This window comes from Poecilia mexicana, unplaced genomic scaffold (assembly GCF_051168715.1).
Source record: "Poecilia mexicana isolate PSO_F unplaced genomic scaffold, ASM5116871v1 scaffold_19, whole genome shotgun sequence".
Classification (NCBI taxonomy): domain Eukaryota; kingdom Metazoa; phylum Chordata; class Actinopteri; order Cyprinodontiformes; family Poeciliidae; genus Poecilia; species Poecilia mexicana.
Genome location: NW_028263388.1, coordinates 16,116,575 through 16,130,856, shown reverse-complemented (window position 1 = coordinate 16,130,856; position 14,282 = coordinate 16,116,575). Strand labels below are relative to the sequence as shown.

Here is a 14,282-nt window from a genome sequence, read left to right as displayed (position 1 = left end):
TTGGATCGCAGCCCACATGGCATTCTGTCAAGAATGGCTTATCACACAGTTCAGCTTGACTCAGCCACTGAAAGTGTTAAGCTTAGCGATGTAGTGGAACCCAGTAAATATAATATAATATAATATAATATGATATAATATAATATAATATAATATAATATGTCAGTAATCAAGGTCTGCAGCTGGTAGTTTCTCTTGAAAGTATTTCTCCGATGGTTTTTCATACAGCAATAGGCTAGGATGTTCAGAAACAACAAGATTCAGGCCTGCCATGAGCTGGAAACTGACGGAACCAAGTAGGTACGTCTGCAGGCGAAGTCGGCGTTTCCAAAGGACGGCGTCTCTCAAGGGCCAAACCTGATTGAACAAACCAAATAAAGCGCAAAACGATCGGTCGAGCAAGTGACCATAGGTGTTTCTTGAGTCTTTCTTGAATTGAGGCTTTTAGACCTAAGAACACAAACAGTTATCAAGCAAAGTGGTGGCAGTGTCATCCTGTGGGACTGTTTTGATGTCAGTGGAGTAGGGACATTGCACAAAGCGGGATTTGGACTACTTCCAAATTCTCTCATTTCTAACTCACATCACCTAGATGGTTGAAACTCACAGGTGGGGGGGGGGGGAGTCACCTCAAAAGCATAACAGCAGGATAAGGTAGGCCAACATTGAGCTTCTAGAAACGTAATGGACTATGACAAAGACTGGGCGTTTATCAGACAGCCAACTTAATCACAGAAGAGTTGAAAAATATTCATCCAAAATTATGCCAGAAGCTGGTTGATGGATTCAAACAGTGGGTGGTTGCCTAGGGAACCATTTTAAAATTATTAGTGGGAGTGTATGCATATGTTTAAGCTTATTGAGTTTTGATTAGAACAGTACAGAGCAAATTAGTTATTCCGTCGTGGAAAAGGAATGGTTTTAAACAAAACCTCAAAAGCTTGAAATTAGTACCGTTCTCCTCGTCTTTGTAACTTTCTCCAGTAAATGGGAACATTTACAAATGCAAATTTTCAGCTGTTCTTTGTGTGTATTTGTGCTGAATTTGCCCTTATTTAACGTTTCCAGTACGCTCTTAACTTAAGATGAGATGTTAATCTCCCTTTTTCCTCACGTTCCTGTTTTATTGCCAACGTGGATTTCAAAAATGAGGTCAAAAGGAGGTTTTGATAGCATCCTAAACATGGGGTTATTCTGTCATTTCCCTGCTGCACTTTTATTAAGTGATCAATGCTTAGTAGTTTTAAGCGGCAACTATTTTAACAAAACAGCTTTTCCTGTCAGATGGGAAAAAAAAGTTTGTTCTCAATGTTCCAACCACATTGCGTCCACCCTGGACCGTGTGCCGGGTGACTTCATAACCATGAAATCCTTCCACGGTTAACCGCAGACACACACAAACACACACAAATGGTTTTCTGTTTGATAGGCGTCTAAGTGATATTTATTTTTTCTGAAGCTCCCATGCAGTGACGAAACACTCAGAGTTTTTGCACCGTTTTGAAAAGTACAGAATTAGATTTCAGGTGTGAACAGTATGAAAAGTTTCCCTCGATTGTTATTCACTGTCTCGTCGTCTTAATGATCCTTCCTACCGTTTTCCTTTCTTCCATCTGTTCTTTTTCCACTCTCCCTTCCCCACATCCCTCCATCTTTCCCTCCTTTCTCCCAGCTTCTGTTTATTTATTTGAAGCACACTTAAAGCCTGCCCGCTGCCGAAATAACAGCTATAAATTCATGGCGAACTTCACTGTGTTGCATTTTAAAAATGTCCATAAAAGCCTAAGAAAATCGGGTGTGGAAAAGGGTGACATTTTTAGACGGAAAATTTGTTGGAACCCTGAATAAAATAATGATCAAAAATATTCATTAAAATAAATGACCAAATTCCAACAATCTTCTCCTCAAGCTCAGAAGGAAAATGAAAAAATATTTCAGCTTTCAGTGCAGAGGGATGTTGGTGTGCATGCCTGTGTGTTGGTATGTGTGTGTGTGTGTGTGTGTGTGTGCGTGTGTGTGTGTAAGGAGTGTTTTAACCTTGAACTAGTATCTGGAAGGCCTGTCCAGGACACAGTGCTAATAAAAGCAGTATGGAAATTCAGAGCTAATCTACTAATCACAGGAAAGCTAATTCAGTTTGGCTGGAGGTGAATGTAGCGCTGTTATTTAGGCGGTGACAGGGGCCCGGGCAGATACTGAGGGGGGGAGTAGTTTAGATCCTCATCAAACCGACTAGCAGGCCAGGTCACCTTGAGAGCCCTCGGGTACTTCACTGCTACTGATCTCTGCAGGTGGCACAATTCAGATTCATCCACTGCCGATTCTTTGGATCTTCTGAGGGATACCCCAAAACTTTCTAGCGTGAACTTAAAAAGTAACTACTTTAACTATATATGCAAAGGTTTGCATTAATTTAACACAGCTTGACGGCACATCCCTATTTCCTTTCCGACTGTAGTTCTTGACCTTTGACAGGATTTATTTTTTCTGCTTTAAACAATGAACGTCTGTTCGCTCCCAGGCTGATTCACTGACCAGGATTATGTAGCTGTACAACAACAAAAAAACTTTTTGAACAAACATTAAAAGAACAGAAGTTATTTCCACTGTCCTCTGAAAGAGATTAAATAGCTTCTTCCTTTTTATCCTCTCAAGCACCTTTTAATGGTTATATTTTTTTTTTACCATGTGCTGCAAAAGCTTGACTATCATTTCTAATGTCGTTTGGATAAAGATATTTTTCTGGTGCTGTTCCTCACTTTGCCATCTTTGTCGTTTGCAGCTCTGGTCTATTCGTGTGACTTTTTGGCTAAGGGAACCAGTGCAGGCACTACACATCAACTAAAGATACTTTAAATCTACTTTCATCGCCATTTACTGAAAGTAATTTTCTATGTAATCCACTCAGCATACAGAAATGTGGTTATGTGACTCCAGTCATGATTATCCACCAGCAGGAGGTCACTTCTGGTTATTTTTGGTTTAATCAATAGTCGTTTCAGGTGAGTCAGCTGGTCTCTGCAAACATCGAAAGTAGGTGTAATTATGTTTATTTGTATTTTTTTGCTTTTTGTGGATGAACGGCTTTATGAACAGCTGAAATGGTTATGCAGATATTCACATACACCTTATAAAAAGAGAGAGATCATATTTTAATGACTGACAATAATCAATAGTTTATATACTGTGCAGTTCCTAAGTAAACAGAAATGCATTAATGTATTCACAGAAAGACTGGCTAGAGCGTTCGTTCAAGAGAAGTTGATGCAACGCTGTGAAACTCTGAAACTGATATTTGATCGCGATGGGCACGGGCGTGTAGTTTTTTTAAAATATTATCTTCTTAGCGCAAAATTTGACTCTGTTGTTGTGAATGTCTAGTCAGAATCGGTCTTGACCTCACCATGGAGACGGATAAACACCCTGAGTGGAGTCCTGGTGATCACGCAGCAGTACAGATCCAGGCAAATGCACTCTGCAACATTTTATTTATTTATTTATTTTTTTTCCGCTGCTTGTACATCATTCTGGCCTTTCTCAACATCCTGGACTGACAGATGCTCTACTCTCTCAAGCCCTTCCAGAGTTCTACCTTATCTTTTTGTCCATGCCTGCCTCCCTGCCCACGCTCACACACACACAGACGCAAACACACACTAAGAATGCCTCCTCCTCTTCTCTATCCAGTCTTCATGGGCTCTTACCGCACACAGCCTTCTTTCTTACCCAGTCCGGCTTTCTGCAGCCTGTGCTGTTGGTCAGTTTGGCTGGTGTTGACCCAAAGCAGCGTCCCTTGTCAGTGGGAAGCTGAATAGAGCAGAGGCCTCCTGGTGTTTCAATGGAAGACAACCAGCCACTCAACTCTGGTGGCTGTAACTACACATATCCAGTGCAGGAACATTTTGATCCTGTTGGGTAAAAAAACAAAAAAAAATCTTTTGGCTTAATGAGTATGAATAATCACATGATCTGTGCAAAGTTGCAAAGTCCATTCAAAGGAGAAGCAGATTTTGTAAGCACACGGCAAGAGATACGAATTTAATTAAAAGGAAAAGGGAAATATTTTTGTGTCTTTTTTTTTTTTTTGTCTTGGTTTTATCTGCAGGTGCTAAATGAGGCAGTGGGAGCCATGATGTACCACACCATCACCTTGACCAGAGAGGACCTGGAGAAGTTCAAAGCCCTACGCATCATCATCCGCATCGGCAGCGGATATGACAACATCGACATCAAGGCGGCTGGAGAGCTAGGTAATGAATTGTTATTTTTGGGGTTTTAAATATCCCTCTATTCACGTATACGTTTTACACGTGAATTCTTGTGCTCGTGTGAACTATCGTGTTCACATTTAGAACCGACAGTGTGTTCTTAATGCTTTTATTTTGGTGCAACAACACGGAATTAGGATAGGCTTTGATCTAAAGCCGAAACAAATGCTGCAATGGTTTGTGATGACAACCTCAGTTTTTAGCATCAGAGTCCAATAGTGGAGAACAAGTGGCTGCTTCGGTTGTCATTTTAAAAGTGAGGTTATGGCAAAGCTGATCATGATCCTGGCATTGCATTATTTTTACTGTCTAGTTTACAAAGCCTAGTTGAGGTTTACGCTATTAAATTAACCACAAAATGCCATTTGGCTGACAGTTTGGCACTACCTTTAGGTCTTGCAGGAAGTTTTTTTTTTTTTATTAATTTGTTAGGGTTTTTTTTAATAGAAAATATTTTGTTCAGTTTGGGAGCTAATCAAGTGGTTCGTTTTTGTGTTTTATAGACGGGGAAAAGACCCCGGCATTTGACACCTTTTCCTACTTTTTGTTGCCTTACTGTACCGCTCTATCTTAAGGTTTGAAAATAGCTTTAAAACGTCTGTTTGACAATCCTCGTTTGATTGAGCAACACGCAGATCAATGGAAAAACTCAATGAAGATCTTAGAAGAATGGTAAATATTTATGATTAAAATGTACCCAAACAATGAAAAAAAAAAAAACTATTATGGAGTCATATCTTAAGAGCTGCATATTTCTAAATTATCAGTTCTAGTAAGTGTAAGTAGTTATATGAGGGGAATTTGGTTAAAAGTTCAGGAACAACTCGGGAATCTTTGAGACTCAAAAAGTGCTATGAATTGGAAAAAGTGTTGCTGTGTTCTCAATCATTGCTGAGGCTTTAATTTAGCTATAAACGTCACAGGATTGGTGTTGCTCGAGAACGAAGCCTCTGCTCCAGAATCGACACCGTCATGCTTGTTAGAAATTTGCGACCATCTGCATGTGGAGGTCAAATATTTTTCTGGGGGGGAAAAAAGTTGTGCGGTCAAATGAGACAAAACATTTGACCGGTAATGAGAAGTATATTCGGAAGAGTCAAAGTGAGGCTTTCAAATCTAGAAACACAGTAGCAGCTGTCAAGTATGGTGGTGGCGCCATTATGCTGTGGGGTTATTTCTGATTATTTACACAAAAACAACAGCATGTTGGGGGGGGGTCGGAGGGGGAGTGTACCTCTGAAGTCTTCGACTTTGCCTCAGTTTAACACTTAAATGCGTGCTCCAACAGGACGATAATCCCAAACACACCAAACTGCTTATGCAAAAGATAGTGCATGTTTTTAGTGGGTTAATACATCCGCCCTGACCCCTGGACCCCAATGAAAATATGTGGAATTTACTTAAAAGCTGGATTCGTCACATGACCAAACGTGAAGGGGGTTTTGGTAACACTGCTTTACTTTAAAGAAAACCTGAATCAATATAGCAGCAGGTGTTTGATTGGAGGTGTTGCTGTGAAAAGTGCTCTATTCCAAACGGTTTCCATTGATTCCGACGCAGAGAGTTTTGCCTGCCATCTTCCTCGTTTGATCTTTTGTTTACCTGTCAGTGACATGCTTCACTTCAAGCGCCAGTGTTTGGATTTATCCGGATAGCTTGCGAGTGATTCATCGAATCATTTGCGATGTGCTCAAGAATAAAATAAAACATATTCAAAAGGGTGCTGAAGATGGTGGTCAAAATAAGATCTATGTCTGAAGGGAATTTTCCATTGAAAAAGACTTGCTTCAAGTACCTTTTCTGAGTTTCCTGGTATGCATTTTTAGAGTAGTGTTTAAAGCCGAAGTTAACAGTAAGACGAACCGTGAAGATGGAACTACGTACGAGCCAGACTTTTCAAAGCCACCGAAAGCAAAGGGAAGAAAAGAGTTTGGTTCATCCTCTGAACCACCACCCAGGCTCCTATCAGCAGGCTCGGTGGCTCAAACGGCTCTTAGAGCTGACAAAGCTGCCATTTCCCTGCCAATACGAGATACCGTGTCTAACTGCCACCCACTCGCCGACAGCGCGCTGCCTTTTGCAACACAGGAGTCAAAAAGCTATCGGGCCTCGAGAAGGCAGCGCAGATATGACGGCTGAGAGGAGAAAAAAGAGGCCATTGATTGAACATTGAACAGGCTCTGGGTATTTTTTGCTGTCCGCAGACCACCGCGCTGTTACTCAGAGATACAGAGTGGGATGAGGGCATTAGCGGAGAGCCGGGGCGGGCAGAAGTGCTTTGAAAGGAGTATAAAAAAAAAAAAAAAGACGCGAAGGAAAGACGAGGTAATACCACGAGGTCAGAGGTTTAAATTGCTTGAAGGCAGCTAAATTGAGAACACTCTGCTGGAGTATAACTCAACAGAAAGTCCCTAAAACCTCAATGTTTTCAGGTCATCCTGTTGCTGACAGTAGAATGCTTGTGTTTGGCCGTGATAGTTCACTTTAATTTAAAAAGGTGCAACATAAATAAAGATTTTTGGGTTTACACAGGGTACTTTAACACAGCGTTCATGTTTGGTGTGAAGCAAACAAATTTTGACAGATATTTGCATCGTTGCTTCTTGTATCCAACTCAAGCTGAACGTTTTCCAAGCGACAATTCAATTTTCTTTTTTCTTTTCTTTTTTTTTTTAACGTTGTTAACCATACTTTGGGTGTACACTGATCATTTATTTATTTTATATCACCTATTCAGATTGACTTGAAACTCTTTTGGCCTCTTTCTCTTCCTTCAGGTATCGCTGTGTGCAACATTCCCTCTGCAGCCGTGGAGGAGACGGCCGATTCCACCATTTGTCACATCCTGAACCTCTACAGGCGGAACACCTGGCTCTATCAAGCTCTCCGGGAGGGCACGAGGGTCCAGAGCGTGGAACAGATCCGCGAGGTGGCCTCTGGTGCCGCCCGCATCCGTGGCGAAACCCTCGGCCTCATCGGATTTGGTGAATGTCCAGCATATTCATTCTTGTGCCAGTAATGAATCGCCTCCTTTCCCCTTAAAATGCTTCCTATGTAGAGACGCCACGATGATTTTCTCTGCTCTTTTGTTAGCTTTCATTCCGCCAGCACAGAATTTAGGGAATTCTGATTTCCCTTTAAGAACTACCACATAATAAAATGCTATACCTGCTGTGGTTGGTTATTTATTATTGGTTATTATGCTTCTTAAAGAAATACACAAGGAGCCTTTCTTTACCTCCAGAAAGGCTGTTGAGCTAAAAAAAAAAAAGTCTCTTGCAACCTGAAAGAACTGCAGCCATGTCTCAAAATGTACTTTAAAATATGATTTTAAGGAAAGTAACTATTGAGTAGTTGCCCTGTTGTGTTGACGACGCTAATTAATATGCTACGAGGTTCCACGGCAACACTGCTGCATTTTTAAATAGTTAATAGTTAATATTTTGAGAACTTGGTAGAAAAAAGAAACAGACAATCCTTGAGCGTTAGGTAAGCACCATCAGAATAATGTGACTGGCTAGCCGTTAGCGGCGAATGCTAAAGGTGCCATTCGCTTTGAAGTTGTGTTTCAGTCTAGACAGCAAATGATCGTCTCTGGTAAAAATCTGAAATACTTAGTGACCAAAATCCGATTTTAGATTTCTAAAACCTTTAGAAATACAAAAGTCTGTGAAAATACAAAAGTGTGACAAATTTAATGTGTTTTTTGGCTGGATTACTTAAATAGTAGACATGCAGAAATATACTGACTAGTCAAAGATGGCATGGGAAATTCAGCTCACACACACAACCAAAAAAAAAAAATGCTTAAGTACACAATTATTGATCAATATAATGTCTGAGGAGGCTGCAGGAGAAACAAGCACATCAAATGCAAAGTGCAGCAGGAGGTTTTGTAGCTTCCACAGGCCTCCTGAATTATTAGGCTTTCCTTTACACATTCTGCAGAGCGTGGCAACAATCACAGATGAAGCCGCAACAAAGCAGCCGCCTCGTTTGCGAAAAGAAAACACGTGGGTTCGTAGTTTTTCCAAACGCGTTTTTCATCTCGTCTCCTCTCGTCTCATCTCATGTTTTTTTTTATATCCCTACTTGCATCTCTTTGTTTTCCTCTGACTTCAACACCTCACTCTGACAGAAAATGGCTCATTTTTAGCATTCCTCACGAATAACTTCCACGCCGATGATCATTGTTGTTCCCGCAATCTGGTAGCGTTGGGTACTACGCATTCGCTGATCAGCGCCGACCACCGGCCAGTGCGTCCCTACTTTCATGTAGTGTGTTTTCAGATCTCCTTGCCAGTCAGAGGGCCTTCTGTTTTTCAGCTCTGATAAGGTTGTTGTTTTTTTGGGGGGTTTTTTTTTCCCCGCTCCGCTCGTCCCCCAGATTATCTCAAGGTTGTCTGTTTGGCCTCCCTCCGGGCCGACTCCCTCTATCCGCTCTCACAGCCCACTGCTCTAATGCTCCGCCATAATATCTTTATTATTTTCTTCTCTTCTGTTTTTCCGACTCTTCGTCTCTGTTATTGCTCTCCCCTGACATCTCGCGCGGCCATAATCAGCCCTCATGGCGTACTCCATTCTGCCTCAGTGTGTGTAAATGTGTACGTTTCACTCTCTGCTGCTGTTTCCCTGTTGATTGTGTGTGTTTTTTTTTGGGGGGGGGGTTCTGATCCATTGTCTCCTGTCTCAGCATCGCCAGGCACTCGAATGCTCGGCGTTCTCATAAGCATTTGAAGAGTGCCACCTTATCTCTGTGTCCACACACAAACACACACAACCTGCAGGTCCCAGACAGCTGCGCGGACTGACTGTGCACTGAGCCACCGGGCTCTGGCACAGAAAACCGCCTTCCTCATTCTCTTGTTTTTACCCAGTCCTCCCACTTCCAGCCTCATCCCCGAGTCCTTCTGGCTCGAGCAGTTCTCAAAACAGCGTCCATTGTTAGTGGAAAAGCAAAAAGGCCTCCTGGAGTTTTACTTGCAGGACTCGGCTCGGGCTGCCAGCTGCAGACACAAAAGGTTCTTCAGGTATCGAACCTGAGTCACTGCTGCTTTTTCTGCTTCGTTGGGTTTTTAAGTAATTCAAGTAGCTCGTTTTGTTGTCTTTATCTGAATAACAAACGAATTAATTGGACAAGAGCTAACTATAAGCAATCAATGCATGTTTAAGAATTTTTGAATGTCAAATTAAAATTAGATTTTTATTTTTTTATTTTTCCTTAGTACTGGAAGCAACACATCAGTCAAAGGCATTAAGTACATCCAGGTCACCCCTGTTTTGAATTTCCGTCGTATCCAGCTGCCACGTTGGCTTCGGTGCCGACAGCTAGAACGAAGCGAAGTTCAGGAATCTGTTTTAACCTCACCTAACATTCGGCGGTCTTCGTCTTCACTCTTCCTCTGTGAATAGGTCGGCGACACAAGGCCAAAAAGTCGAGTCGAGGAGAATGAGCCAGACATCGAAGCGCTCCCGTGGGCGACAGATCCTCTGGTTCTTTTACAGTTATTGGTATTGATCAGCCGCATGAAGAAGCCGAACGGAAACGAGCTTTGATGCTCGGGTATTTTATATAGCTTCCATTACAGCCGCGGTGCCACAAAAGCAAATATTGTTTTATGCTCAATGCATCAGCTGTAAATAAATCTGATTCTGTTTCAACTATAAAAAGGTTTATATAGGTAGAAAATGGCTGAAGAAGCCTGCAGCTGCATGAGAACTTCTTCTATTTTTTTTTTAAGCTTCAGAACAGGCTGCTATGATTCACACCACCTGCAGACACTCCCTTCCTGCTGCTGACGGGACAGTTTTAAGGCTGCAATCAGAAACAACAGAGAATGGCGATCGGTTCATTCCTCAGAGTTCTCACACCGTCTGGAAAAGTCTGGAGTAAATGGATTGCTTGATTGTTCATCCATCCGTTTGTCCATTCATCTCTATATCATCCATCCGTCCATTTGTCATTTGTTATGCATCTGTCTAGCTATTAATCTCTCTGACAGGGAGGGGACAAATGGGACAATCGTCTCGTTCCCGTGGCATCTGGAACTGGGTCCTTCGACTATCAAATTGTGGCCAGTGTATAATTTTCCTCCTTCAAAAGAGGCTTGCTTGTGAATAAAAATGTAGTATTAGTATTTAAGTTACAAGTAGTGATCAAGATGGTTTATCTTTGGTTAGTTCAGGCCAGTAAAATCTAAAATACTCTGTGCACCACAGCAGAGAGAGGAAAACACAGTCTGTCCCTGCTCTGGGTCAGGCAGCTGCTACATCATTTCGACATAAACGGCACCGCGACCGTCACCTGACAAACACGCCTCAGTTCACTCCCTAAACCACTTCCCCTCGCAGTTGGTCTTCCCTCTTCTGTGTTCTCTGCTCTGACGGTGCTAACAAACTTGTTAGCACCAAGTCAGACACATCTCTGGCATCTTTTGTCTGGTGGTGAGCGGCCGTGGATGAAATTGAGATATATCGCTGCAGAACCTCGTTTGCTGCAGAACGGTTCCTGTTATGAGATTTGGAGTGCAAAAATATACACGTCTCACACTAGCAGTGTCCTGAAATATCAACGATTTGCTTTCCGTAGCCCAGCTTTAGGGTTAAGGAAAGCCACAAGTGCCACAATTCAATACTGCAAAAGGACCCAAATTGTTATTGATGGATATGAAAACTGCAATACACCTGGAAATTCGTGTGGCAAATAAATCTATGCATCTTGATCTTAAAGACATGTTGGAATATTTTTTTAGTTACTTTTTGATTTGTATTTTATGTAAAAAAAAAAAAAAAAAAAAGAAACCACTCAATAGTGTAGGCTAACCAAGGTTTACTAAGTGAGACACAACAGCAGTTTAAATTAATTCATGGTGTACTTTAGCGCAAAAGAAAATTTAAAAAAATAAATTTCTTTGTATGATTTTAATATAAGTTTCATACATTTTTTTTTTATTTGATTCCCCAATTTAAGTACTTCAGTAAGTGCCAATGTATTGGAAAGAAAATATGTATTTTTATTAGATAAATACTTAAAATTTTATTCAAGTGATCAACTGTAACAACATATTCATGACTGGCCTTCTATGAGAAGGAATATCATCTAGAAACCTTTCTAAGAAGGAAAACTAAAAATGAAAAGTATATAGCAGAGAGGAGAGAAGATGGAGGAAGAAAAAATGAGACAGAATGAATTGAACATTATGTCTTTAAGTAGTAAACATGAATTCCTTTTTCTACGACTCATAGAATACATCTGAGATGATATTTTCTTGAGCCCAGCCAAAGCTCTCTGCTGGCTTTTATCCCTCATCCATCCGTCCATTTTTTTTTTTTTTTTTTTTTTCAGGCTAACGTTGGTAACTTAGGTAGAATTTAAGGTCAAGGGCAGCATCCATAATTATCCATTAGTGCATTTAAAATGAATAAGGAAAGTCTGCTCATCTGAGCTTGGAAACGTTTGAAAATCGGTCATCAAATATGTGCAGGAACCCTGATTCCTCGACTCCGAGGAGCTCAAGTGCGCTCAGGAAATACCAAGGTATAAAGTAGCTACGACAGAAACCGAAGCCGGGCGCGTCTAAAAGTGAAACGACTCATCACGTTACAAACACTTCGTCATCCGTCGCTTTAGAACCTATTTAGAAAATGACTGAATAATTAGCTGTTAATTTAGCTGCAACTTTATGTTGCCCCGTTCTGAATCCTCTCTCCTCTTAATGGACGCGACGCTCCATCACAGATTGACGAGTCCCAGAGAGCATAAAGGACGTCGTATCGATCCTTTCCGCAGCTAACACCAGACAGCTCTCCTTTTGCTCTGCAGCCGCCGAGCAGAACGCTTCCTCCGGCCAACAACTCGAGAGGAGACTCTCATCCTACACAACACATGGCCGCGAGAGACGGAGAGGCTTAATATGTGCCGCAGAGTCCCGCTCTGAATCACTGTCTGTTACCTCGCTGTGTGAGATGATTTCTGTGTCACGACTCTTTCCCTAAATTCCTCAATGATTTTAATCTCCTCAAGACGAGGAAAGCAGCTTTCGCTGGCGGAAATTGTTACACAAAGTCATGAACTGATTTGAGACCCTTGCATTGAAGACGAGAGGTGTTTGCGCAAAAATCTGCATCAGAAATCCAAATCACGATCAAACTATTTTTAATTGACAATTATTGTTCCGAAAAAGAAAATCTACATGTCATTTACTGGCTTGACTGCCATGTTCCTCGGTCTTAATTCAAGGACATCTGTTCACTAATGTTCTCCTTAGCACACATTTGGACCACGCGCTCACGCAAATGATTTGCGCCCGCAGGTCGTTCGGGTCAGGCGGTGGCCGTGCGGGCTAAGGTCTTCGGCTTCAACGTCATCTTCTACGACCCGTACCTGCAGGACGGACTGGAGCGCTCGCTGGGCGTGCAGCGCGTCTACACCCTGCAGGACCTGCTCTACCAGAGCGACTGCGTCTCCCTGCACTGCAACCTGAACGAGCACAACCACCATCTCATCAACGACTTCACCATCAAACAGGTGAAAACAGCCTAACGTGGTGGTGCGTGGTGAATAGTTCCGTCTCAAAACCTATCCGAAATCATTCCGCAGGACGAGAACCAACCGAGAGGGTCTTGTAATCAATGTAATCAAGAATTCATTTAATTAACTAAGGTATTTACTTCTGATTAATTTCACCTAAAAGAACTGCACAAACGACAGCTCTCAAGTTATTTCTACTCTGTGCTGTTAATAAAGCTGTTGAGCCTGTCTTTTAGTACAAATATCCTTGTGTTTTTGTTTTGAAGGTCTCGCGGTTACACCGCATGTTCAACAAATATTGAAGAAATGCAAGAGTAACCGGCCTTTTGATTTGAAAATTTGTCAAGACAAGAAAACACCCGTCTCTCCAACTTTGATGTCTGTATTGGGTCATAGTGGCAATTCCGAAAAGAAAAGAGTTAATGTCTGAAACACAGTCAACTGTTACTTTTTTTTTTTTTTTACTTTTTTACATTGGATTTGGTTTGTTTGGATATATTTCTTCTCCTAATAAAGGAAATAATCTTTTTTTTTTTTTATAATCCTTTTGTTTACTCATGTTACCTTTGTCTGAAGTTAACATCCATATGATCTGAAACATTTATGCATGTCAAGAAAGCAAAAAAGTAAAAAAAACAAAAAAACTCTCATTTCACTGCACGTTGACAGGCGTTCGAGTTTTTCTCTTGGGATAACACATTAAAACTATAAAGTCGTGGATATTTCCGAGGTAGCTGTGACTGGACTTAAAAGGTCAGACACGGACAGTAGGGGGGGAAAAAAAACCCTCAGAGGATAGAAGTTAAATCTGAAGTGATCAGTGCCCTGCCCTGACTTGAACATAAAGCAGCGATGTCTGATAAGTGGGCCCTGATGAGCCTGTATTTTTATCACACTTCCAGCCTGTAGGATGTCCCGACCTAAACAAAGCAGAGAGTGAATTGGGGTGAAGACAAAAAAAGAAAAGAACCAGCTCTTTATCTGAAGCTCCACTAAAGCTGGACACAAATTCATTCCTTTGCTCTGTCAAATGCAATTAGCACCAGCCCACGGCTACAGCAAATATATTGACTGGCTGCACAGCGGGAGGCGGAGGGGACAGAGCTGCTCTCCGACTCGCCGTCTGAGGCGACATCTGCAGGGAAGCTGAGGGACTGCGTCGGCGTGCGAACGACTGCGCTTTTCCTCCCCGGCGTTCGAGTCTCCTTATTGAGATGTTCTGGATGCGTGAAGAGATAAGTAGGAGTGGGAGTAACAGCCTAACCCAGTTAAATACATATTTCTACAAAGCTCATGGCTCTCAGTTGCTTCTTTAAGTGCTGCGATGAAGCGACACTTTTTCCTCACTAATGCGTCTAAAAAAAATGTTGGCGGTTCTTCTCAGCTGCTAAAATGGAAATGCGTGTGTGTGCGTGTGTGTCAAAACAAGTAGAGCCTAATAATTAAAGACTGCCTGCCAGTGTAAAGGCTTTTGTCAAGATGAA

At 41.8% G+C, this 14,282-nt stretch overlaps 1 protein-coding gene across 3 annotated transcripts in view; it reads left to right on the top strand.

Annotated features, from left to right (window-relative positions):
• The window catches only part of LOC106921709 (C-terminal-binding protein 2), a 110,680-nt gene that overhangs the window by 90,290 nt on the left and 6,108 nt on the right, over nt 1-14,282 (top strand). For all 3 annotated transcript variants that reach the window (XM_014993560.2, XM_088016617.1, XM_088016618.1), the window contains 3 exons: nt 4,106-4,250; nt 7,046-7,252; nt 12,581-12,795. In XM_014993560.2, the coding sequence (XP_014849046.2) occupies nt 4,106-4,250; nt 7,046-7,252; nt 12,581-12,795 (567 nt within the window). The remainder of the gene's footprint in view (nt 1-4,105; nt 4,251-7,045; nt 7,253-12,580; nt 12,796-14,282) is intronic.